The sequence below is a fragment of the Neopsephotus bourkii genome, unplaced genomic scaffold (assembly GCF_033783945.1).
Source record: "Neopsephotus bourkii isolate Nb327-2 ecotype Australia unplaced genomic scaffold, CSIRO-AGI_Nbou_v1 NB_804, whole genome shotgun sequence".
Lineage (NCBI taxonomy): Eukaryota > Metazoa > Chordata > Aves > Psittaciformes > Psittacidae > Neopsephotus > Neopsephotus bourkii.
Window position 1 is genome coordinate 3,134,878 of NW_026901300.1, and position 23,877 is coordinate 3,158,754.

At 42.6% G+C, this 23,877-nt stretch overlaps 1 protein-coding gene across 1 annotated transcript; it reads left to right on the forward strand.

Moving 5' to 3' along the window:
* The first annotated feature begins 1,578 nt into the window (after positions 1-1,578).
* TAF15 (TATA-box binding protein associated factor 15) lies at positions 1,579-22,876 on the forward strand. The gene is made up of 16 exons (XM_061355558.1): positions 1,579-1,640; positions 5,412-5,448; positions 6,582-6,630; positions 6,823-6,913; positions 6,992-7,109; positions 9,778-10,061; positions 10,858-10,972; positions 17,658-17,692; positions 18,292-18,324; positions 18,939-19,048; positions 19,570-19,699; positions 20,344-20,433; positions 21,743-21,827; positions 21,918-22,003; positions 22,108-22,210; positions 22,499-22,876. The coding sequence occupies exons 1-16, from the start codon at positions 1,631-1,633 to the stop codon at positions 22,536-22,538; spliced, it is 1,416 nt and encodes a 471-aa protein (XP_061211542.1). The 5' UTR covers positions 1,579-1,630; the 3' UTR covers positions 22,539-22,876.
* The last annotated feature ends 1,001 nt before the right edge of the window (positions 22,877-23,877 follow it).

Genomic DNA, 23,877 nt, shown 5'->3' on the forward strand with positions numbered 1-23,877 from the left:
TTCACCTTCCCATACCCCCTCTGATTTTGCAAAGTGGGGGAAGAATTTGAGGGGGCTGGGATCACCCCCAGCCAAGGGGGGTGAGCAGAGCACTGAGGGGCTGACATCTTTTCCCCATCCCAGCTCTAAAGCTTTTGACTGGGAGCAACAGGAGAACACATCACGGCTATGTCAGCAGGCTCACGGGAACTCATCGCTCCATCTCCATTAATGCCATTTTCCATTCATGGGAATCCTTCAGTCTCTGAGAAACACCAAGGCACTGAGAGACTCTAAGCAGAGCCAAAGATCCCACCAGCACTCCCACCCTGCCCCTGGCTATGGAGCATTGTTTGGGATCTGCCCTAATCCTGCTGAGGGGTCCCAGGCTGTTGAAGGCCAATGGTGCAGGAGATGTCGAGGCTGGAGGAGATGAAGCTTTTCAAGGTGAAACCAAAAGCTGGGCAGAGAGCTCAACCCCCTTTTATGTTGTAATAATTCTGGCCACTGCTTGCTCTGCAGAAATGTATTTTAGGCTGTGGCAGTGGGATTTGCTTCCTGCTGCTATGCCCAGGGGGGAAGAAACAGCCCATATTACTTGCAAATATGCTCAACCCATTAGCTGAAACCAGAGAACACCCTTCACTGCCTTGAAAAGTAAAAGATTCAGGGTAAAACCTCACTGAAGCATGTGCAGGCTGCCACCAGGCAGAAAGCGTGCAACTGTTGGCTGTCCCTCTCGCAGGAAGGCAGCTTGAACTGAGAGACAGGACTGCTGAAACCCCAGCCGGATGGAATAATCAATGCTGCTTTCACTGCTGTTTTGGTTTGTTCCGCGTTAATCTTCCTTTCTGATGTCCCTCCTTTCCTAGAAGTGGCCCCGAACATCGCGACCCCTTTTCTTGGAAAGCCACTCTCCAAGTTGTTATTTGCCTTTTTGACACAGCCAGAAACTCTGCCGAACCTTTCTTATTTTAGGAACCAGATTTTGGATGTTTTCTTTTAACGCTCTCATAGAACCACAGCCCGGTTTGTGTTGGAAGGGACCTTAAAGCTCATCCAGCTCCAACCCCTCCCACGGGCAGGGACCCCTTCCACTGGAGCAGCTTGCTCCAAGCCCCTGTGTCCAACCTGGCCTTGAGCACTGCCAGGGATGGGGCAGCCACAGCTTCTCTGGGCACCCTGTGCCAGCGCCTCAGCACCCTCACAGAGAACAACTTCTGCCTTATATCCAACCTGTATCTCCCGTTTAAGTTTAAACCCATCACCCCTTGTCCTACCACTGTCTTCGCATCCTGCCCCAAATGGCGATGCACAAGGAGACGCATGCCCTGCTTCCCTCACCAGCATCCCTCTCATCACCCTACGCGTAAATTAAACCGATTTAATCACTTTAATATCCCTCCCTCCCGCGCATCCCCGCACAGCGCCGAGCACACCCCCTGCTCCGCCCCTCCCACCGCGCTCACTTGGTACGGCCCTTCCCCTCCACCCCTACTTCCCCACACGAGTGGTAGGCGCCGCGCCAGCCGATTGGCTACGGGGCCCCGCAGTCCGCGCGAGCTGCGGGTGTCTCAGTGTGCGCGCGGCTGTGCGCGGCGCTCGTTTTTCAGTTGGTCTGTACCCTCCAGCCCGGTTACCGGCCGCCGCCATGGCTTCGGGTAGGTGCTTCCAGGCCCGCCAGGCTTCGGAAGGGGAGGGGAAAGGGCCGCTGGTGGCGGCGGCTCCGCTTCCTGTCGCTAAGAGCGGGTGTGGCGGTGTGGGCGCGGAGAAGGGTGGGCGAGCGCCATGTGGCGCAGGTGTGGAGAAGGCCGCGGCCATGTTATGGAGAGACGTGGTTTCTTCCTTTCCTCCCCCCCCAGCCCCTCACACCTTCCCTTCCCCCCCCCCGGTTACCGCCCGCTCCGGGAGGGGGGCGGGGGGAGGGTAGACACGCCCCTTTTTATCGAGGCCACGCCCCCTCCCCGGGAGCCCCCCCCCCTCCGCCAGCCCTCCCAGGGCCGCCCCTTTTCGGCCTGGCCACGGCCCCCCCGTGTCGCAGCGGGGTGGGGGATCCCAAGGGGGTTCCCCCTCCGCCTGTGGGGCCCACCTTTGGGTGGTGCCTCCCTCCCCAGGACGTGAGAGGTGAGCCCTATTTTGGTTCATGACCCCCCCCCCGATGTTCCCCCTTTGTGTTGTGTGTCCTCCCCCTGGTGTGGGATGTTGACCCATCCTTCGGTGATGCCACTCCCCACACATGGTTTGTGTGCTTCCCATATGGAATGCAAACACCCCTTTCCTAACCCCCCCCCCGGCATGGGACCCACCTTTGTTTTCCAGTATCTGCTGCATCTGCTCTATGTTCCGCTTTAGCCACCAGCACAGTGAAGGGGGTGGCTCCACGCCCCCCTACAGTGGGCTTAAATTTGGCTGTAATTCTCCTATGGAGGCCTTTAGCTGGGTATGGAGTCAGCAGCTCTGCTGTCCCAGATGACTTGATGCAGCCCAGCTTTTCCTGGGCCTTCTGCAAGCGTGTTGTGTTGCTGGTTTTCATCCCATTGGAGGTCCCAGCAGCAGCGATGTCCCTGTGAAGCATGGGAGAGGGAATTCCCCAGAGCCGTAAGTGCTTTGTGGAGTGAGATATGTTTTGTTAGGTTTGAGCCATCTTAATATTGTCTCACATGTACATATATGAATGATAGAGAACAAAACCAAAGCAAGGTATGTTTAAGGAATCCTTTGATGCAAGGAACAGTTATTTACCTTTAGGAGAAAGCCTGTCCAAAGACACTGTCAAATGAGTTCAAACCATGAATTCTTCACTAACTGGGTGACGTTTGGCAGTAAACTGAAACCTCTTTCTTCCCAGCCTCCAGGTACTTTGCAGTACTCTATGGTGGTGTTCAAACATGAGGTTCTTTCTCTGATAAGACTACAACAAAAGCAACGCTGCTGCTTCATATGGATGGCTGTGTGTGAGAACTTTAGTTTTCCAATACACACATCAGGTTCCTTTATCTTAAGTAGAATACACGTGCTCGGTGGTGCAGGGTGGCTGCTCTGCTATGCCCTGCTTTATCTACAGGAGATTCTTCTAGCTTTCTAAACGTGCAGAAAAAGTGTTTGTCTATCCAGGAATTCCCAGAATAAACCATCTGTTGTTTCCAAAAGTCCTTAACAGTCTGGTATCCTCATGGAGCCCAACAAAATCAATCCAATCAGAAGCCTGTAGGCTAAAAGATCCAGTGAAGGATGCATAAATGCAGGAGAATCCTCTCATTCTGCCTGTTCCTATTTTACATGCTCCTTATGTGGTTGTTTCCAAAGTTTTTCCCAAATGTTGTGGCTTGGCAGAAGTTTAAGTGAGAAGCTAAGGAGATTAAATATAGTCATTCAGTTTATAGCTAATTTCATCCTTAGTCAATTCTGATATAACCATTAATATTCTTTCCTTTAATTAGTGGCATTAATGGCATATAAATTTTCGAGTTAAACCAGAGGTTTGAAGGCGGTTGCCTATTTAATACTCATCTTTGTGATCATTTAAATTGAAATAACATCAAAATTTGACCTTAATTTCATTAAGAACGTTCAGCATGTTGGAGCTGCACTTTTAGGTTAGCTTTTTAGTTGCTTTTCATTATGAAAAGACAATGAAATCTTTGTGTAGCAGTGCAGAAGGAGAATGTTTCACATCTGAGTGAAACTCCTGTATAGTATGTGTGAAATAAAACATTCATCTCATCTTAGCTTTTAGTAAACTTTTCTCTTGCAGAATATGAAATTTGCTGCTTTGTGTTGCTTTGAGGAGATACTTTAGCATTAAAAATGATGCTTCATATCTGAAGAGCTTAGGTGGTACCCTCGTCTTGGAATTACATACACGTGTGTTTAAGTGCATGTGTAAGTAGGATTTGATTTATAACCAGCGGTTATAATGAGCAGGCTTTCAGCAATTTGAGGAGTGTTTTGATTGGAAAATGGTTGTAGTCGTTCCTAGTTTATGACAGGTATCTTGCATTGTAGTTAATTCTTGATTTCAGCTTTTCAGTCAGTTTTAAGAGGTTAGAGACAGAGCTTTGGGGAAAGACTGAAATCGGGGCTGAAAGCAGAGACGTTCCTGCCAGTTTTTATTAGACCACAGCACTACAATATTTGTACAAGTCCTTGAAAGGATTTGAAAGGAAGAGAAGAATTGCAGGGCTGTTACCCAGAGTGACAGGCTGGTAGAGAAAGGGAAATTCCCACCTTCTTGTCTGCGTTTTGACAAGAAGGTGGGAATTTCAAGCAAGATTGTCAAGAGGAATTGAGGCTCCCTCCTAGGCAGCAGATGGATGGGATCTGTGTAGTTAAGAAGTTGGTGGGGCATTGAGCAGCTTGGGGGTGTGAGGGTATCTCTGAAGAGGTAGAGCCTGCCCTTGACAGCCTGATTCTGAAGGGTCTGAGGTTGATGGAGCAATGTGTGTGTGTTCTGGGTGCCTGCATCTGTTTGCTGGTTTGGGAAGCTGAACTGGTAGGAATGTGTGTTTTCCCCTGGATAGTAAGAGCTTTTAACACATAGGATTGTAAGAATTTGCATTACAAAATTTAGATAAAGGCAGACATTAAAAACATGGGGAAATCCATCATTTTGAGATTAACAAGCTAAAATAGCATGATAAACAGACACTGATAAGTAAAGACAAACCCCCTACTGAATTCCAGCTGGCAGGTAGTAGGGGTTTGCTGTACTTTAAATGCAACCAGTCAAACCATTTCAGTGATTTTTATTTTAACTTCAGGTCATCTTTTGAAATCCATATTTTTACTGTATATTTCCATAATAAATATCCTTGATAACTGATGTTTATATTGAAAGTAATACCCATAATCCCTGCCTGGCATGTTGTGTTGTGTGAATGAATTTATTCCTGCACGGTTTGAGCTATCAGTAATGTTTCTCTTTTTGCAATACGAGGGAAGGGAAATGTCGTGGTTCCTGCATCCCTGATTTTACGTCTCCATATTCTGCCTGTCTCTTTGCTTTTTGCTAGGCAGGGTTTTCTTACGGCATCTTAAAAAGGGGTTCGGTAGGACTGACCTGCTTAGCTTTGCTTGACTGCTAAAGCTGCTGCATTGTTTCTGTTCATTGGTGATGGCCTGTGATAGCCATTAGAGGGGGTTTTACAGGCCTCGATATTTGAAAAGACTCCTTGAAAATGGGATTCAGATCCTTCAAAAAGAAAGTTCAAAGTGGCCATTCCTGTGTCGTGTTCCCTGCACCCTGTGCTCCTGTTCTCCCAGCCTCAGCATTTGCTAATAAAGAGGAAGCTGCCTCATTCTGCATGGAAAGCAGTTGCATTACCCGGTGTACTTGAACCTTTTTCCTTCTCCCCAGATTTCTTCCTTTTACAGTAAGTAGAAGAAGAAAATGTTCATTTTAAGTTCTCAATATGACTTAATTCTTTTTCTAGATTCTGGAAGTTACGGTCAGTCTGGGGGCCAGCAGAGGTATGTGTGTGTGTGGGGGGGGGGTGGTGTGGTGTTTTGCTGTTAGCAATTAAATCTGCAAAATAAAAGGCTGTTTAGAATTCCCACCATGATGCTTGACTCTTGAGGCATAACAAAGTGTTTATGCGTTCTTGGAGTTATGGGTGCAGAGAGCTTGCTGCCCGGGGCCTTTATTAATATATCTTATAAACCAGGGGAAAAATATCTTCCTGAAGAGAAGACAATGAGCAGGTTTATATTGGAATGTCATTGAAAGAACTTAGGGAATGGCATGAATATAGAGAAATATTTTTCTTGTAACTGCCTTAAGCTGTTCAAGATTTTAGCCAAAGTTTATATAAGTGGAAAGATGATGGGCCATATAGATGTAAAGAATATATGTACATATTTCCTTCTATATTTACTTCTATACTTGTATAGAAGTGAAATTTCACTTTTCCATCTGATAACTGTTCATCATTGTGATAATTAAAAGCCTGCTCATGAAATAGCTCAAGTTGGGGGGGGGGTGTATTTTCATTGGTGAAACAAAAGTGGTGTTATGGAAGGATGAAAATCGTGGCTAATACTGACTGTGCTAATGAAAGTGAGAAGTTTCTGTGTGTATAGCACTGTGTGAGTTTGAGTTCATATCTGGATATGATATGAGTTTCAGCACATGATGGTTCTCTCTGTTCACAAAGTCTTAAAGTGGCAGCGTAACAAGTAAGTATAATCTCAAGAGAGTGTGGTTTTGAAGATGATATTGCTGAATAGTCCAGCAAATACCAACTTGACAATAATTGATGAAAGTAAAATTAACTTTGTAAGAGTATGCTGCAGAACTTAAAATGCTTTGGTTTCATAACAGTTTCTGTGATTCTGAAAAATGTCAAATGACAGTAATCCCAACTTTTATGTACTTTAAATTTATACTTCGAACAGCAGAAATTAGAATAAGCTTTCCTGCCTTCTGACAGTCAGCTGTGGTAACCAGTAATTCACTGATGTGGTTCTAATATGCCTGCAACTGCAGTACTTGGATTAAACACTTGGTTTGAAATGAAAAGAAACTTAACACCAAAAATACCTTTATTTTCCAACCCATGTGGAGGGTACTGTCAGCATTTCCTAAATGCATTTTTCTCTTACAGCTATTCGTCCTATGGCAATCAGAGCAGTCAAAATTATGGCCAAGCACAGGTAAGGTGAAAAAACCCATCCTGTCTTTCATAGCAGATGTTCCTTGGGTAAAACTAATTGTTCCTGAGTGACCATGTATGGGCCAGGAAGAATTCCATTCTCAGCTTGATGTGTGCAGTTGTGTCTAGTAAAGAAAAACTGTAATTAGCTGCTGGAAGTTACACTTATGTGAGGACGTTCTTGACATTACAGGGATATTCTGGTTATGGGCAGAGTGGAGACAATTCCTCCTACGGACAGAACTATGGAAGCTATCATGGGAACTATGGACAAAATCAAACAGGTTTGGCTAGCTTGTTACATTCATTGGCAGTAATTAAAAGGTGAATATTTACTAAAAATTTTCTTCCTTCATTCCCAGGTTATGGACAAGATTCCCAGGGATACGATGATGAATCCGGTTATGAAAATCAGAATCAGAGCTCATACAACCAGCAGTCTTATGGCAGTCAGGGGCAGCAGAAAGGGTTGTCCAGAGGGTAAGGAGGCTGAGATTAACAGGATCTATTTACAGTGCTGTCTAGTAGTTGTATGTTTTTAACTACAGCTGTAACAAATTTCAGTGCTAAAAAAAGGAAAAACATCTGAAAATCCATGTTCTTAAGACATTTTTAATGCCTGAATGAGCAGAAGGAATAGGAATAATATTTCTTTGTGTAAGAAGGATGACATATGGTTGTTTTGAAGTCAAGGAGTATGGGGAGATACACTTCAGAAGGTCTTTGAATAGTGACTGAAATTAAGAATGAACCTGGTAGAGAGTATTTTGATTAGGAAAAAGATGTATCAGGTACCTCTCCAGTCACATTCTTTTGTATGAACTTACAATACTCTTTATTAACTTCAAATAAGCTGTCAGCAAGGAAATTCTTAGCTGCTCTTCCATTTGCAAACTTCTTATTTGACTTGGAATGCCTTTTCTTTTTGAAGGAAGAGGAAAGGATTCAGAAATATCATTCAAGAAATATCTTTTCCAACCAAGTAGGTTGCTCAAAACATGATGGTTTTATATCCTCCTCAGTAACTTAAGTGTGCAGTCTGATTCAGTACTTCACACTATTGCAGATGTATTTTTCTTGTAAGGGATATTGTACCTCCAGTAAGTTTCAGGAGGATTAATGATACAGCTTTGAGAGTGTGTTGGAAAATACAACCTAGCTGCCCTTAACAACTTACAAGGCCACATTTTGCTTGAATACCTTTATTATCGAACTTACAAGCTTCGTGCATACACCCGAAGATTGCTGCTTGCATTATGTCTGTATTAAGGATCATGTGGCCTTTAAAATACAGTCTGTACTAAACCTCATTCTTGTTTTCAAGGTCCAAATATTTTTGTGTATTTTTGCAAGCTTGATAAAGCAGTCTGGACTTGAACAAATCTGTACTGGCTTTCTGCTTTTGTAGTTACCATTACAAAGCATCTTGATATGAAAAAGCAGGGTCTTCATCTGTCAGCAGTAGGTGCTGTCATTCCCTGTGTCTTTTACACATCCCTAACAAAGGCTGGTAGGTAGGTGGTTAAGTTTTGCTTTGCTTTGTTTTCTTAGCGTTTTAGAGCTGTACAAAGGACTAGGCAACAGTGTGGGGTTTAAGTGTCGACATTCAGTGGGGAAAAAATGCAATAGAGTATAGATTCTCCAATGAGTTGGTTTTGATCAGGAAAACAAAAAAGAGACCTTGGAGGGGAACTCTTCAATGTATGGTTGCAACAAGTAAGGGGAACTTGTGAAATTAAACGGTGACAGTTTTGAAGACGATGGCCACAAAGCTGTAGCTCTCACTTCCTAAGGGAGGTAAGCAAAGAAAAGCAGCAAATAGTGGATGCTCTCAATGGTGCTTCTTTCCAGATGGTGCAAAGTGGAGCTTACTTGCTCTTAAGATATTAACAAAAAGTCTTCACAAGCTCTTTGCCACTGGGGTTAGTTATATTAAAGCTAAGATCTAGGCTAGGACTGGGACAGAGCAGACCAGATGGTTGTTTATGCCGATGGGATATTTTGAGATGGGTTGAATCCAATGGACTTCAAGTGCTTCAAAAAGCTGGTGGAGGCTTTCTGTAGACTCTTAGGTTTTATTGTTTGCTTTTCTGAGACATTTTGGCTAGCAAGTACGGTTGCCAAATACTGGAGAGGGGCAAACACAGTGCCTCGTCCTTTGGAAAAGGGTGGGAGCAGGGAGGAGGAAGAGAAGAAAGGGTGGCAGAGGTTAGTGATTAACTTCAGTTACTGAAGAAAACAATACAGTTAAGCCACAGCTATGTACCCGGGGGGAAAACAAAGGTGTGAGTAACAGCCATTTGTTTCCTGGATTCAATTTCTCATCAACCTGTCTAATGTCTTGCTATGAAAAGGTAACCCAGCTGGAGCTATTCGCTAGATTTTTACAACACTTTTGTTTCTATGAGGGAAGCATGGTGTAGATGAGGTCTCTTTGTGGTTGCTCTGAAGTTGTTACTAGTCAAAGAAGAGTTACAGCTCCCTCTTAGAATGTATAGCCATGTTGTATTGTAATATCCTAGACGTGATGTTGGTTGGTGTTTCTGATGGAAGTTGGTTGGATAGTATATGTAAATGACACGAAAGTGAGGAGAACTGCAAGTATGATGGGGGACATCACAAGAGATAGAACAGTCCTTGGCCAAATGGTAGAAAGCCCAGGAAAAGATAAGCTGCAATTCAATGAAAGCAAAACTGGGGGATTGTTTTGTAGGCAGCAGGTATGAGCTGCATAATACAGTATGGGCAGCAGACGTGTTCCCTGCAGTTCTGCAGAGAAGGATTTGTTGTTCAGCAGCTCATGGGCTATCCATCAGCCCATGTATCCATCAGTAGTCATGCTACTGGGAGAGGAGAGAAAGCAGCGTTGTACTGGGATATGTACAGTGAATGATGCTCGTAAGCTACATTTATAGAGGAAATGGAGAATGTCTTGAAAGCATTGGTAGTGTACAGTTTTCTACCTTTTATCAGAACCCAGATATATCCCAACAGAGGTGAAACACAGTGTTTTCCTATCTGTATGCCAGTAATGATTGGGAGGTAACTGGGATTAGGAAGTTTGAGCAATGTCATGGATTTTCAGCCATTATTTTGCTCTCTATTCTGTGAACATTTAGCTATTAATACCAATTCTGTTTATTTTAAGTGGAAGAAGCTCTTATGAACAAAAGTCAAACTATGGTCAGCACCAAAGCTCTTATGACCAGCAGTCAAGCTATGGACAAAACCAAGACTCTTATGACCAGCAGTCAAGCTCATATGACCAGCAGTCGGGCTATTATGACCAGGGCTGTTATGACCAGCAGTCGGGCTATGGCCACCAGAGCTCATATGACCAAAAGTCAGGCTATAACCAGCACCAAAGCTCATATGGCCATTCTCAGCAATCCTACCAGTCTCAGAAGGGAGGCTATAGCCACAACAGCCAAGGTAAAATTCACAGGTTAAGTTCAATATTGGCTAGTAAAATTGAGCAGAAATGCTGTGAAATAATTGGATTGCATTCCACGAGCAGTTGATTTAATGAATAGTTAAAACCCTTTTTTCATGTCGTTGTTTTGGGGGGAATGTTTTATTTGTGAAGACTTTCGAAGCATTATGCAGAGATGAAAAACTTGGGGCCCCAAAACTCTTTCATTTGCATTTGTGGGAGGCAGCCTTGCGGAGTCCATATCCCCGAGTTCTGCAAAGTGTAGATGGAATTTTCTTCCTAAGCCATTTTGAACCTTCTTCCTACATGAAGGTGGCATGTCTTGATCAGTCATGAAGAGCTTTTGCACTTCACATTCCAACTTTATGCTGTGTAGGTGAATTCTGAGATAGAAGGAAATGAGAAGTTTAAGATCGACCCTTCTTTTTGCAGTAACTTCACACCAGTGGCACAACCCACACTCTTTATCCTTGTTCTGTCTTCAGTGATGCCTTTTGCAAACTGGGAAGGTGATATGGAAGTAGAATGCAAAGTATGTTTTAGACAATGTGTTTAACATTGGAAAATGGAGTGTGAGGAACAGTGTTTACATTTGGAGATATCTTGTGGCTCCAGGAGCTAAGAGAGAGAACCAGAACAAATCCAAACTTTGCTCCATTGCTTTGTGAAGAGATTTAGGAGTTGATGCTTTGCGGTTTTAAATGGCAAACCAGGGGAGGAAAAGCTGTAGGGTGGGAATTTTCACTGCAGTTTGCATTGCAATTCACTCATGTTTTGTTCTCTTCATTCCTCCAGATGATCGTCGTGAAAAGAGTAGGTATGGAGAAGATAATAGAGGATATGGCGGGTCACAGGGAGGAGGTAGAGGGGGATATGACATGGATGGAAGAGGTCATATGTCTGGATATAGGTAAGTGATCTCATTCCTGTGCCTGCAGTTCCCTACCCTTGCTTCTTATTATTTAGGTGGCTTTAATTTTTGTCTGTTGTATGTCTATTCCTAATGTGGCTCAGATTTAGATGTCTAAAAATGGGAGGTTTCTAAAATTAAACCTTTCTGCACTGCACAGAAACACATTTTGCCTAGGAAAAGCATTTGGATTAATACACGTAGCTGTGTTTTATTTACATGAGTTGCAATACACAAAATTGCCTGAGCCCATCCCTTGAAATAAGATACTGTAAAACCTGGAACAGTTTGTTTTCAATTAGAAGAAAACCAACAGCCTGGGATTGAGAAAGTTTTACACGGTTCATAGCTAAGGTAGCTAACATTTTAGCAGGGAAGTTTTGACTTTACAGTGACAAATCATTATGCTAAGGGTGGTTAAGTATCCTTCTGCTTCCTAGTAATAGCATTACTTGTTCTTTACTGGGTTGTTTTGTGGTTTGGGGTGGTTTTCAGTTTAAACTTTTATTAAAATACAGTTTGTATTATTGCTGAGCTATCAGTTTCAACACATTTATTTTAAGTAGATTTTAAATATTAACAACCCTGTTACCCCTTCTGCCATTGTGTTAGGCCTTGCTCCTGTCAAGAAAATTTATGCACATATTTGATGTAGTGCATGCAGATGAGCTCACGCATAGGCCAGAGTTTGGGACCTTTGCTTTAAATCCTGTTGCATTAGGCCAGATGGCATTTATATTTCTTAATAAACTGTCACAATTTGCTACCCTTTCATTCTCTCTGTGAAGTGATTGGGAGTGTAGAGTGCTCACTGATGCCAAGTAAGGATTGGGGGAGCTTCCAATGAGCTGTAGAATGCTGCTTGTTGATACCACTTGCCCTTTAATAGGCTGTACAGTTGTGGGTTATTGCTGGAATGCCAGACAAAGAGCTCTGAACTGTACAACACTGAACTGACCTTAACTAAAGAAAATAATCTAACAGTGTGTTAAGACTTGGTTGGTTTTAAAGTCTTGATTTTAAAACCATACTTTAAATTTGCCTGTTTCTAAAGTGGTCCCAAATTGTGACTTGTCGCTTCAATGACATAGGTGAACCCTACCTCTCCTAATTAGGGATGGTAGCATAATTACAAGTGTGTGTTAATACTTCATGTTAGAGTTTTCTGGGGTTTTATATAATAGAAACTTAACCAGCAAAGTCATTTCTAAATTAATTTTGAGTTAAAACTGAACAAGTGCTGTTAAATCAGCTTTTCTGCGTGGATGAGGGTTTTCCATATTCCTGTGGTAAAATCTGGGTCTTTAAAAAGCCATCTTTAGGGGAGCCCTTTCCAACAAGAGCTTCAAATGTGAGCTTCAGAAAACCTACTTTTGGTAGATTTTATCACTTTGAAACAAACTTCTGTCTTTGCAAGTTGAAGTAAATGAAATTGATGTCTGTGAAAATAAAGCCTCTTCCCATGTTTTTCCAAATTGTAAGGAAAATCTTGTTCACCCATCCATATAGGTAACACATGGATTGTTATGTATTACCACTTTTGGTCAGACCAAAAGCTACTTTTGGCTTTTTCAGTGGAAAGCCAAAAGAAAAAAGAGTGGATGTGAATGGAGAAGCGAGGGAAAATACAGCAAAGTGGGAAGGTATTTGGTAGGAATTCTGTTCACTTCTATTAAGTGATGCAGTCTTTGGTGCTGTTCGTAGTGAAATTTCTCTGAAACCACAGTGTCATATATATTTATTCAGTCTGTCTGCATAATTATGATGGAGAATTCTGTTTCTGACATGTTTTACCGAAGTCATTCCTAATAGGAAAGGGTAAAGTTTAAATTGAATACCAAACTTGTATAATCAAGAGGAAAATAACTTTTAATAAGGTAAGAAATCATGTTTAGGCCTGTGAAAGTGTGGGGTTTCAGGGTAGTTTCTTGGGTTTGTTTCCCTGGGTTTTTCTCTTTCCCCCCTCCCCTAAAAGCTTGTGTAGGAATGTCAAGTCTATCTCCAGTAACTAGTTCGTATTTGAGATCACATTTTAATGCTTAACAGTGTATCATGAATCCATAGCCACTAGGAAATAATCTGTCTAAAAGTCTCGCCTACACAGATGCTTGTAACCATGTAGGCTTTGACTTTCATAGTGCTTAGAAAATAATGTGTAACTGAGTTCTGTCAATACACACACACAGAAGTAAGTTGTTCTTTGACATTACTAAAAACATTAATAGCTAACTCAAGACCATAGCAAAGGAATCTCTTCTATGTTAGCAAGCAAGAAAGATTTTGTCTGGACAGGAAGAACATGTTGCAGCTTGTTGCTCATTGTAAGAGCTGTACCCAGTGTCTGGTGTTCTTACAGCTGTATTGCCTAACCTGCTCTGTTGTGCTGGGTGCTGCATCCCCCTTACAAGCATCATCCTGCACTTGCAAGACAGTGACTTTGCCTGCAGCAGCAGTTCTCCCCACAGGATTCGTGTGAGTTGCAATGGCCTGTATAAACCTACCCTGCGTGTAGGAACCTTCAGAGCAGTGTGCAAGTGCTAGACATCATTGTGGAATACTCGAGGCAAAATCCAGTTAACATTTTTAAATTCTAAGAGCTTGAATTTCTTTGAATAACCTTTCTAAAAGTACTTCAAAACTTTGTTGGCAATGTTAAGGTATGAATTATTATTCCAAAAATGAGAATGGTTTGAATATGTACTGTAATGAATGCTTTCAGCACTCATTTTTCTTTTGTGCCTGTGCAAAGTCAGGCAGCACTGAGAGGACAATACCTTTTGAGAAGTTCCTGTTCAGATTCTGTAGCTGATGTTACAATAGAGAGCAATCATTTTCTTCTGTGTCAGATGTTCACTTTTTAAGCTCAGTAACTCAGGGTTTCAGAATCATTCAGGTATTTTTTTAATGGCCTTGAATTACATCTTTGGGGGCTTTAGTAGAATTTGTCACCCTTTCATTATGAAGCTTGAAGAATTCATGGTCTGTTTTGTATTCTTGCTAAGAAGCAAAATCTTTTCTGTGTTTTTAAACCCACAGTAGAAGAGTCTCATCTTTGAGCTCTTTTGGTTACAAAGCAGGTACACCAGGTCTGGAGAATGCAGTTTTACACCCAGTTATTCTTCCAAGTTTCCTTGTAGGGTGTTAGAGTCCTCGTCTGAAAAATAAGGAATTAATAATTTATTGTGGTTGTGGGACTGAACTGTTTTGGTTAAGCAGGTTAAGTGGGAAATACAGTAGCAATACAAAGCAGGTTTGTGCTCTTTCATATTGAGAAAGCCATTTGGGCTGTCGGGTAGCTGTACCTGTGACACTGCCCTTCTCTTAGAGCCTGGGGATTAAATGGGAGAAGCTCTCCCTTTGAATCAGCTTGTGCTGTCTCTGTGGTGGAACTACATAGATGAAGTTTAGAAGAGGATTTACTGTTGTGTTAGGGTTTGGCATAGAAATCCCAACTTTGCCCAGCACAGATTTTATTCTCTCATGGAGAAGTGATGTTGATGTGCTATAAATCAAAGTTACCTGTGCAGCTTAGCTGTTGTATCGGTTATGATGAGTGGGAATAAGCTTATTGTTATAAAAAGAAACTACAACTTAGTGCAAGTGGGATTTTGTTACCAGTATTTTGTGTTCAGAATTAGTATTTTGACTTGTAATATTCATGCTTGAGCTCAGCCTTTTATAGATAGACTTTGGGAAAACATGAAAAGAGGCAATAAATACAAGGGGGGGGGAGGAAGCCATCTGTCAGTGATTTTATTGGTGCACTGAGCATTCCTTTCTTGTTTGTAAAAAATACATTCTTACGTGCAACTCCCACATGCTTGGCGAGATAGATCCATGTTGGAGGCTGAAATCTGGTGCCTGAGTTCTTGGTGCTGCTTCTGCCATTTAAAAAAGGTATTTCTTGTATCTGTAGTGTTGAGCTTGCCATGTAACTGTGCCTTTAACTTAAAGAGTGATTCCCAGCTGAAGTAAGCAATATTCAGATGCACGCCAGTTACAGTCAAGTAGGTGATGGTTAAATATATGAGAAAGTACAGGGAGAAAAGAACATCTGATGGTGTTTCTTCCATAGCAGCAAGGTTTTGTCCCTATGAATGGTGCCTCACAGACACTGGCTGCTTGCAGTGCAGTCAGTTATCTTGATTGGTGACATTGCTGAATTTTAGCTGCCTGTTCATGATTCTAACATAAGGTGTTAAAACTCCAAACTCAGTTGGTTGCCCATCTATTTGGTCTATGGTAAAGCAGTGAAGCACTGATATTAGGTTTTCCACATGTTCTGTGACAATGGTGTGGGAACTAATTCAGTCAGCTTGAGACTTGAGTTTTGGGTCTCAGTGAGAGGTGAATCTGAGATGCTTGCAACCAGCTTCTGTGTTTGAGTTTGCTTGCTGCAGCATATCCAGGGGCCTCTTGGGGATCTTGGGTAGCTTTGCCCAGCAAGCTTGGGAAGGGAACACACTGCAGCTTTATAAATCACATAGGAGATGTGACTTAAAAATGCAGGGGAGAATTAATCTGTCATCAAAGGTATTTGACACTGAACTGATACAGATTTTTTCTGGGTTGGTGAGTCAGAGCTAAGCAGAAGATGCCATGCTGAAGCATACTTGGGCAAAACCCTATTTCTGCAGACATTAATTAAAAAATCTAATTAAAATGTGGATTGCACTTGTTAGTGTGGGGTACAGAACTGCTGTATCGCAAAGTTACAAATGAGGCATTTGATGTGACCTCCTTTACCTTTTGTATATCCAGCTCTGTATCACTTCTCAGTATTGTGGTGCACGCATTTTTACCCCAGCAAAACCCTGTGAAGTCCTGGCTGTGTTGATCACAACCTTTCTGTATGTTTTTAGATTGTTGGATTATGTCCTGATTTATGGCTCTGCTGCTGTATACTTAGAAATCAGAAAACAAATGTTGTGGATAATGCTCTCCTGATGAACTGGGGGCATAATCTAGGGCTGGAAAGCTTTGATAACATTTTCATGGTTGATATATTCATTCCTGTTATTTCTGAGTTAAAATCATAGAAGAACAGGCATCTGACTGAAATTTGTTATGTTATAATCAAGTTTTTCTTTTAGCTGAAGTGAATTGGAGGTGGCAGAAAGGTATTTACAGTCAATTTTATGATCACTGTTGTGTTTTTTATCATCAGTCCTTGAAAATAGCCAGCCTTGACTAAAGACCAGCTCTGATGTTGCATGTGGAATTTAGTCATTTTACTTCTTTAATGAGCAGAATGAGTTACATAGGAGTAAATGACACTGCATAAGAGAAGTCCCAGTAAAAGTGATAGCCTGTTGTGGCAAACATCTAATAGTCCGTTTATGTACTGCTACAGAATGTCAGTCACCCTTCAGAGAATGTGTCTCTTAATCCAGCTTTGATAATAGCTGTTAAAAACTTGTTTCTTTTATATGCCTCACTTGGGGCATGTTTTACCTCATAAATGTTAAGCAAGCAGTACCTTCCCTTCATCACTTTGCTGTAACAGAAAGCAGATGCACGAAGTGCCAAGCAGTTACTCCTTAATTTTCCACCATTGCCTCCTGCTGGGGTGCTTGTGCCATGATTGCCCTCTGGTGTGTTGGCAGATAGATTGAATCAAAGCCTGGAGTGACTTCTAGTTGTGAAGCACAGTGGTGAAGGGGCTACTCATACTAGCACAGGAGTTCCCTAGCTACTCCACATCATGGTTTGAACTTATGCTGGCTTTATTTTAGCAGCAGAGTGTGAAGGCTGTCAGGATTAGGTGAGCTGCCTAATCTTAAGGTAGCAGCTATGCCCCCTGTGGGAAGGAGGGCAAGCAGGACTGTTGTACACGGCAGCATGAGACTTTCTGACACTTGTTTCTCCCTAAACAACCCAGTGATCGTATTTTTCCTGAAGGCTTTGAATACTGGTTATGTTATGTTCATAACATGGATGCACTTAACAAATGCTGGTGTGAAAAATCCTGCTAGTACAAACATTGACATTGAAAAGAGCGAGGGTTTATTTTCATGCGCATAATTAGAGTTTCAAACCCCCTTCTAACCTTTGAAAAGTGATGTGTGTAATCTCTTAACTTGGTCTACATTTTGTGCCACAGGTATCAGAATGAAAGAAATAAAACTTCACGGCCTCTGCTTTTGAAGCTCACATACACACACACCTTCTCTGTAATGTCAAGTGCTTGTAGTACAGTAGGTCCCCACAGACCCTTTCTCAGAGAATGGCTGATACTGATCATTTGCCCCTTGTATATAAATGCATTACAATGGAGGTTAATTAACTTCAGCTCTTGGAGGGAAGTCCTAAAGCACTGATTATTCCAAAAGAGCAATTACGCCCACAGTTAAACCCCATTAACCTTCATGACATAATGTGTCTGTTTGAAACCCCAGGTTTTAATAGCAGTCCTTTTGCCTTATGGGATGGGAGAAACTATTGAAGCAACATGTGTGTGGGTTAGTTTAAAATACTCATCAGGGCTTCTCTCCTCCAGTGAGTTTATTCACTTTCATGTAATTTAAGCTGTGAACGTGAATGAGTGGTGAGGAGAAGGTGGAGATGGTGCTTTAGCTGCCAGACAGTAACTCTCAGCTTGTGATCAGTTAACTGTAGATTGAGCCTTGGGCTCAGCGCATAGAGACTTAAGGAAGAAATCATTTCTTCAATTTTTCCTCTGCAGTGGTGGTGACCGTGGTGGCTTCAAAAATTACGGTGGTAAGTGCCGAGTATCCAAAAATGTTTCAGTGGAAATCCTTTATAAATCTAAAAGCCACCAATAATATCTCGTTACTATCTCCTAGAAGCATTATGGTGTTTCGGTGAGGCTGGTGTGTTCATGAGTTTCTTTAAATAGCCAAACTTTTAGCCATAAACTGCATTTCTCCTTTGTCAAATTGCATGAACGAATTTGTGGAGACAGTGACGTTCACCGGATTGTTTCTTTTCTTTTCTTTTGTTTCTGTTCTTTTACGTTACAAACGCTTCTTAGAAAGGTTCTAGAGGTAAAAACTTAAACAAAGCGGTAAACTGCTTGGTGATGTGACAACCAGCAAGAGAACACCAGCACAGCATCAGTGTGGCAACTGCCACGTGCTGCAAGTTAAAGAACACGTTAACGTCCTACAGACACCTTCTGTTGAACGTTTTAAGCTAAATGGCCTCTAAATCTCTGGTTAATGTTTTAGATCTTAGCTGCATTACATACATGCTTTAAATATTTTCTTGTTTCTAAAAAAGTCACTTGAAAATGTTTTGCTAAAAATAGTCTTTTTTTTTTTTTCCTTTTTTCTTTCCCCCTTAAACTCCTTTCATAGGTAAGAGGGATTATGGACCGAGATCAGATCCTGGTAAGAAAACAAGCAGTGGGTGGGAGTACCTTGTAGCTCTTAGGTCGTTGCTTTTAAAATGTGTTGCTAGAAAGATGGATGTGGCTGCAGTTCCCATGGCTCAAAAGAAATCTTAACTAAAGCTTCTCTTCCTTGAGAGAAATCTCTTTTATGAAAGCACATGTGAATTTTTGGATGCCTTTTCATGGAGCAAGTAGGAATTTGCTGATGAGCTTTGAATCCCTTTGAGCCCAGCAGCTGCTTTCACTGCCATAACACTTCCACTGAACTTGAGTTATTTAAAACATAGGCTGCTTTGATGGGTTTGGATGTCCTGGCTCCATGGATAAGTTGAGCGTGTGGCTGTCCTGGGTTCAGCGGTAGCAATGACTGCTATGCTGGTCAGCTATTAAATGTACTGTCTCTGATGTACTGTGGCATCTGTAGGCGCTGTGAATGTGTGTTGGAAGTTGAGAGTGTTAACTTCAAAATGATGCTCCCAGCTCATCTTTTATTTCATGCAAGTTGTCTTTGAGATTAAAGGTCTGCTACTGGGCAGCATAAACCCGAGCTTAAAATGCTGCTTTTGTTGCTACCACAGAAATGCATGGTAAATGTAGCTTATTTTGTCCTAGATTCAGAGTCTGACAACTCTGATAACAACACCATCTTCGTGCAAGGACTCGGAGAGGATGTTTCAACAGATCAAGTGGCAGACTATTTCAAACAAATTGGTATCATAAAGGTATGTGAAATAAGAACTCATTGGTAAGAAGAAAGAGAACTTGCAGAGCTGGTGTATTGGAAAAGTACTGGTATCATTCAAGGCAGATGCTCACTCTGACTCCCAGTTGTAGATAGTATTTTTATCTGGGTTCCCAGATGACAGCTCATTTGTAAGCTGGCAGTACTAGCACCTTTTTTTTTCCAGTGACATTTAGATTGCTTCACATCTCTTTAGTCTTTATAACCCTTAACACTGACACTATCCGTTGTACCACCCCCGTACTTCAGCACGTATGCTTCTGTGTTCTGTGACTGGTTTGTTTGTGATTCTAAATTAGGGCTTCCTGCACTTGACCTCATTTTTTCTCTTAAAACTGGGCCCATCATTACATCCTGGAGAACAGCCAGTCAGTATCCTTCAGTCAGAAGCATCTGCTTCTGCAGGCTAGCTCCAGGAGACTCTTCCTTCTAGTGATACTTAGCTTTGAACTAGCTTTACCAGTATTTCTCCTATGTCAAGTGTACAACCTTTCTTTTCAGACCAACAAAAAGACTGGCAAACCTATGATAAATCTTTATACAGATAAGGATACGGGCAAACCAAAGGGAGAAGCAACGGTATCTTTTGATGACCCTCCTTCTGCTAAAGCAGCAATTGACTGGTTTGACGGTAGGTGAGAGTATCTGTTCTGGTTATTTATGGATGTGACACACAGTTGAAGAAGCAAATCAGTAACCCCATTGGGAACCCTGTGCTGGTTGTTGTGTGGCTTTTATTATTTTCTGTGTGCTGGCTTTCTCATTTGGTGGAACAGCAGCTTGTGGTTAAGACCAAAAATCTATAATGAAACCATTAAGGTTTGCTGCTGTACCTCACTTGTCCCTGCACAAGTGTGAGAAGTGGCATCATGTCACTTCTTGTTCAGACCAGCAGAGCTGTGATCCGTCAGCAGCTGGAGGGGTTTCCTACAGTGTTAGTATTGATACTGTTAGTGCTGTGGTGTTGTTTTTAACCTTTGGGGATGGCTCTTACAATTTGTGCCAAGTGCTTGTATATATGCAGTGAAGAACAAGGGTTTTCTTAAATTGTGGGTTCAGTGGAGGATGACAGCACATGCCAGAAATATATTGAGATAAAACTTTGCCTTCTTGATGCAAAAATACAGCTATACTCTTTGATAGCAGTAAACTTGAGGAGGGTCTTACAAGCTTTGTATTCAGTCTGTATGTGCAAATCACTTCTGTGCCTTTGAACTTGCTGCTGTGCCATTGGGAGCTGTATTGATCCTTCTCTCATCTCCTGTCTTTCCACAGGAAAAGAATTCAATGGCAACGTTATCAAAGTTTCTTTTGCAACTAGAAGGCCTGAATTCATGAGAGGAGGTGGAGGTGGTGGACGTCGAGGTGGGGACTGAAATCTGTGGAATCCTTGGTTTTTAACAGTTAAATGCTTTTTAGCTATTCTTAGTTTATAGAAGTTGACTTTGAAGCAGTGATTCATCAAGCATAGGGGCCTTTGGGATTCTGCCATGAAAGGGAATAATAAGGCTTGAACCAAGCACACTAAGCTGAAATCTGTAATCTCTTTTACACAGCACAGAATTTACGCTTTCCTTTTGAACTGGAGAGTCTGCAGATCATGTCTCAGCATTGCTTTGAAAGAGACAGTATAACAAGGTTGTTGAGGCTGTGCAGTTTCCACATATATAGGTGTGGATTCCCAGAGAGTATATTTACTCATTACAGCAAAGCCTTGAGGTACTCTAATGTTTCCAGATGGTATCAGGCAAGGTAAATTATTTAACTGCTACTGACTTAGAGCAGCAGTTGGATGTCTGACTCCTTCAGTTACATGATGTTTATCTCCCCAGTTCTCTGCATAATACAGTTCTGTGAGTAGCCCATTGGATATTACTTACCATTTTACAGGAAGCATGCCTTGTGTGGTGGCTGTCAACAACTCTTAGTTCTTAAACCAGGCAGTTTTGCAGGCTGGTACAAAAGCGAGTCATCAAGAACTTCAATTGGTGTAAAAGTTCTTGCTGCATTTTGCTGCAGAAAGCAAGAACTGTGGTGTCCCTGTGCTTGTCAGATGCATCCTGGCATAAATCCAGGCAGTTTGGGGTGGTTTTTGTTCAGTGACTAAGCCAGGCCATATGTGATGGATAGACATTGTTAAATCTTTATGAAATTTCATTAATACACACAGTGAGTTTAAATTTACCCATTGGCAATTCAAGTGGATCAGGTTTCCTTTTATTGCTGAAAAAGAATATATCAGAAAGAGACACTTTTTCTGACCACCACGTGCTATCCTTGCTTCGTCGTTTTCCCCATCTGCCTGAGTTAGAAATGTGTTCATATGGGCATAAGTATTTCAGCTATGCAGATACATCAACTTCAGGACATCAAATGCTGTTGAGCTTTGGTTGTGCCTGAATCTTCTGTTCGTCCAAGTCTTCTAGCTAGTAGAACCTCAGCTGGTAGATGCTGAATTCTACCAGGGTACCATTTACTGTCCTTGGCACTCCCTGCTTCTTCCAGAATTCCTAATATGGCTTGTCTAGAGGGATATATTTACATTAAACACTTCCTCCACCTGTAAAGTCTGTCTCTCAGGTTCTGAAGCTAGTGACAGCCCTTAATAAATGTTTCTTATGTATAGGTCAGAGACACTTCCCCTCCTTTATTCTGACTATAATTTTGTCTACAGGTTCACGAGGTGGATATGGAAGAGGTGGGGGCTTCCAGGGTAGAAGTGGGGAACCCAAAAATGGTGATTGGGTTTGTCCTAACCCGTAAGTGTCATTTTAATTGGGCAGTGGTGTTTCATGGATGCTCTCTGAGTTTCTTAGCAGCTGAGTCTGGGGAGTCCTTGTCTTTTCCAGGGGCTGTGGCAACATGAACTTTGCTCGCAGGAATTCCTGCAACCAGTGCGGTGAGCCCAGACCAGAAGATTCCCGTCCATCAGGAGGTGTGTAGGGAACAACTGTCTCTCTTCTGAAGCATTTAAAGTGCTCATGACCCCTGCAGCCTTTTGGATAACCTGGCTGATGTGTTGGCTTGCATCCCCTCCAGATTTCCGTGGGAGAGGTGGCTATGGAGGAGAAAGAGGATACCGAGGGCGCGGTGGCAGAGGCGGCGACCGGGGAGGTGGCTATGGGGGTAAAATGGGAGGAAGGTAAGCACTTGCTTTGTCCTTGCTTGGTGCTGGAGCAGACAGGCTGTGGAAGTGACGGGGATGTGGGAAAGGAATGTTGTTTATGTGTGCATGCACACTGTGCTGTGAAAACACCAACTCCACAGGGGAGCTTGCAGGGGAAGGAAGTCAGTTTGAGTGTGTTATGTGGTTTTGGATGAAGCTATCCAAGCATAGGATACACAGACGTTGGTGTGGAGATGTCTGACTGAAAGGACTGCTTGTTGTTTGCTGAAGGGGATTCCTTATAGCTTTGCATTTCCCTTTCAGAAATGACTTCAGAAATGATCAACGCAACAGACCATACTGAAGACCACTGTGAATGTTTTGTTTGTCTTCTTGATGCGTTTGATAGTCAAATCGCCAGAGTTTTGCCTGCAGCTTCACCCATGGCCTCTTTGGATAGTGGAATTGAGTGAAACTAGAGTTTTATTTTGGTGGGAGGGATTGGGGTGGTTTGGGAGGACTTTTTTTTTTTTTTTTAAGCAAGACATGGAAATTTAATCTTGATTTCAACATTCTCCTCTTTCTCCCCCCAATACCTTTTCAACAGGCCCCTGAGAAGAAAAAGGATAAACTGTAAAATATTGCCAAAATATGAAGTGTTTTGTAATACAGCAATAAATGCTGATTGTTCTATTTGTGAAATCTCACTGGTGCAAGTTAATTCAGTTTTATGTGTTCCCTTATGTGCTCCATGGGTTCTTGTGTGTGACCTAAGTAGTAAATAGAATCATAGGATCCTAGACCGGGTTGGGTTGGAAGGGACCTTAAAGCTCATCCAGTTCCAACCCCTGCCATGGGCAGGGACCCCTTCCACTGGAGCAGCTTGCTCCAAGCCCCTGTGTCCAACCTGGCCTTGAACACTGCCAGGGATGGGGCAGCCACAGCTTCTCTGGGCACCCTGTGCCAGCGCCTCAGCACCCTCACAGGGAAGAGCTTCCTTGTATCTAACCTGAACTTCCCCTGTTTCAGTTTGAACCCATCACCCCTTGTGCTATCACTACAATCACTGATGAAGAACCCCTCTCCAGCATCCTGTGGTGGGCCCACTTGCTGTCCATACGTTCTGTCCCAGGCTTGCAGACTTGTCCCTGGCTCCTTTCTCATTTCCCTCTGAGGATGAAATCCTGCTTTCCTGTATTTCCTGCTACACATGCTTTGGTGCACCCTGCAGCCTTCAGGAGGAGCAGGCAGATGGCAGTGTGTTCTCATGCTGCCAAGGAGCATGTTGTGACCAGCCCAGGCTCCAAAACCAAAGTGGGATGGCTTTTAGAAAAAGAAGGTCGATTTGCTATGTGTTGCTGTCCCTTTTAGTCGCTGCTTTGGAAACGTGGGTGATGCAAACAAGTGCTGTGCTCATCTCTAGGATAAGATGGAGGTGACACAGATGGAGAAGACACATTGTAAGCATTTAGGATTCAGCACTGAAGCCAAGGTTTGAAGCAGGAGCTTCTGCTTGGACTAGGTCAGTGCACACTAGAGAGGAGAGGTGGTGGGAATGTGTGAGGAGCTGGCACTGCCCCAGTCAGCTTGTGTCCAGTGCTGCCTCCATCACAAGCCTCCAAGAGAGCGTCTGGTTAACAATAGCTTTTGTTCATGTTTGTAAGCCAGCTCTCTGCCTTGGTGTGCAGTCATGGTGATGGTAA

Excerpts from the sequence above, each read along its gene's own strand:
- TAF15 (XM_061355558.1), top strand. Across the intron at positions 10,973-17,657 it reads GGTCATATGTCTGGATATAG|TGGTGGTGACCGTGGTGGCT; the intron begins GTAAGTGATCTC and ends TTTCCTCTGCAG. Across the intron at positions 19,700-20,343 it reads AGCAATTGACTGGTTTGACG|GAAAAGAATTCAATGGCAAC; the intron begins GTAGGTGAGAGT and ends GTCTTTCCACAG.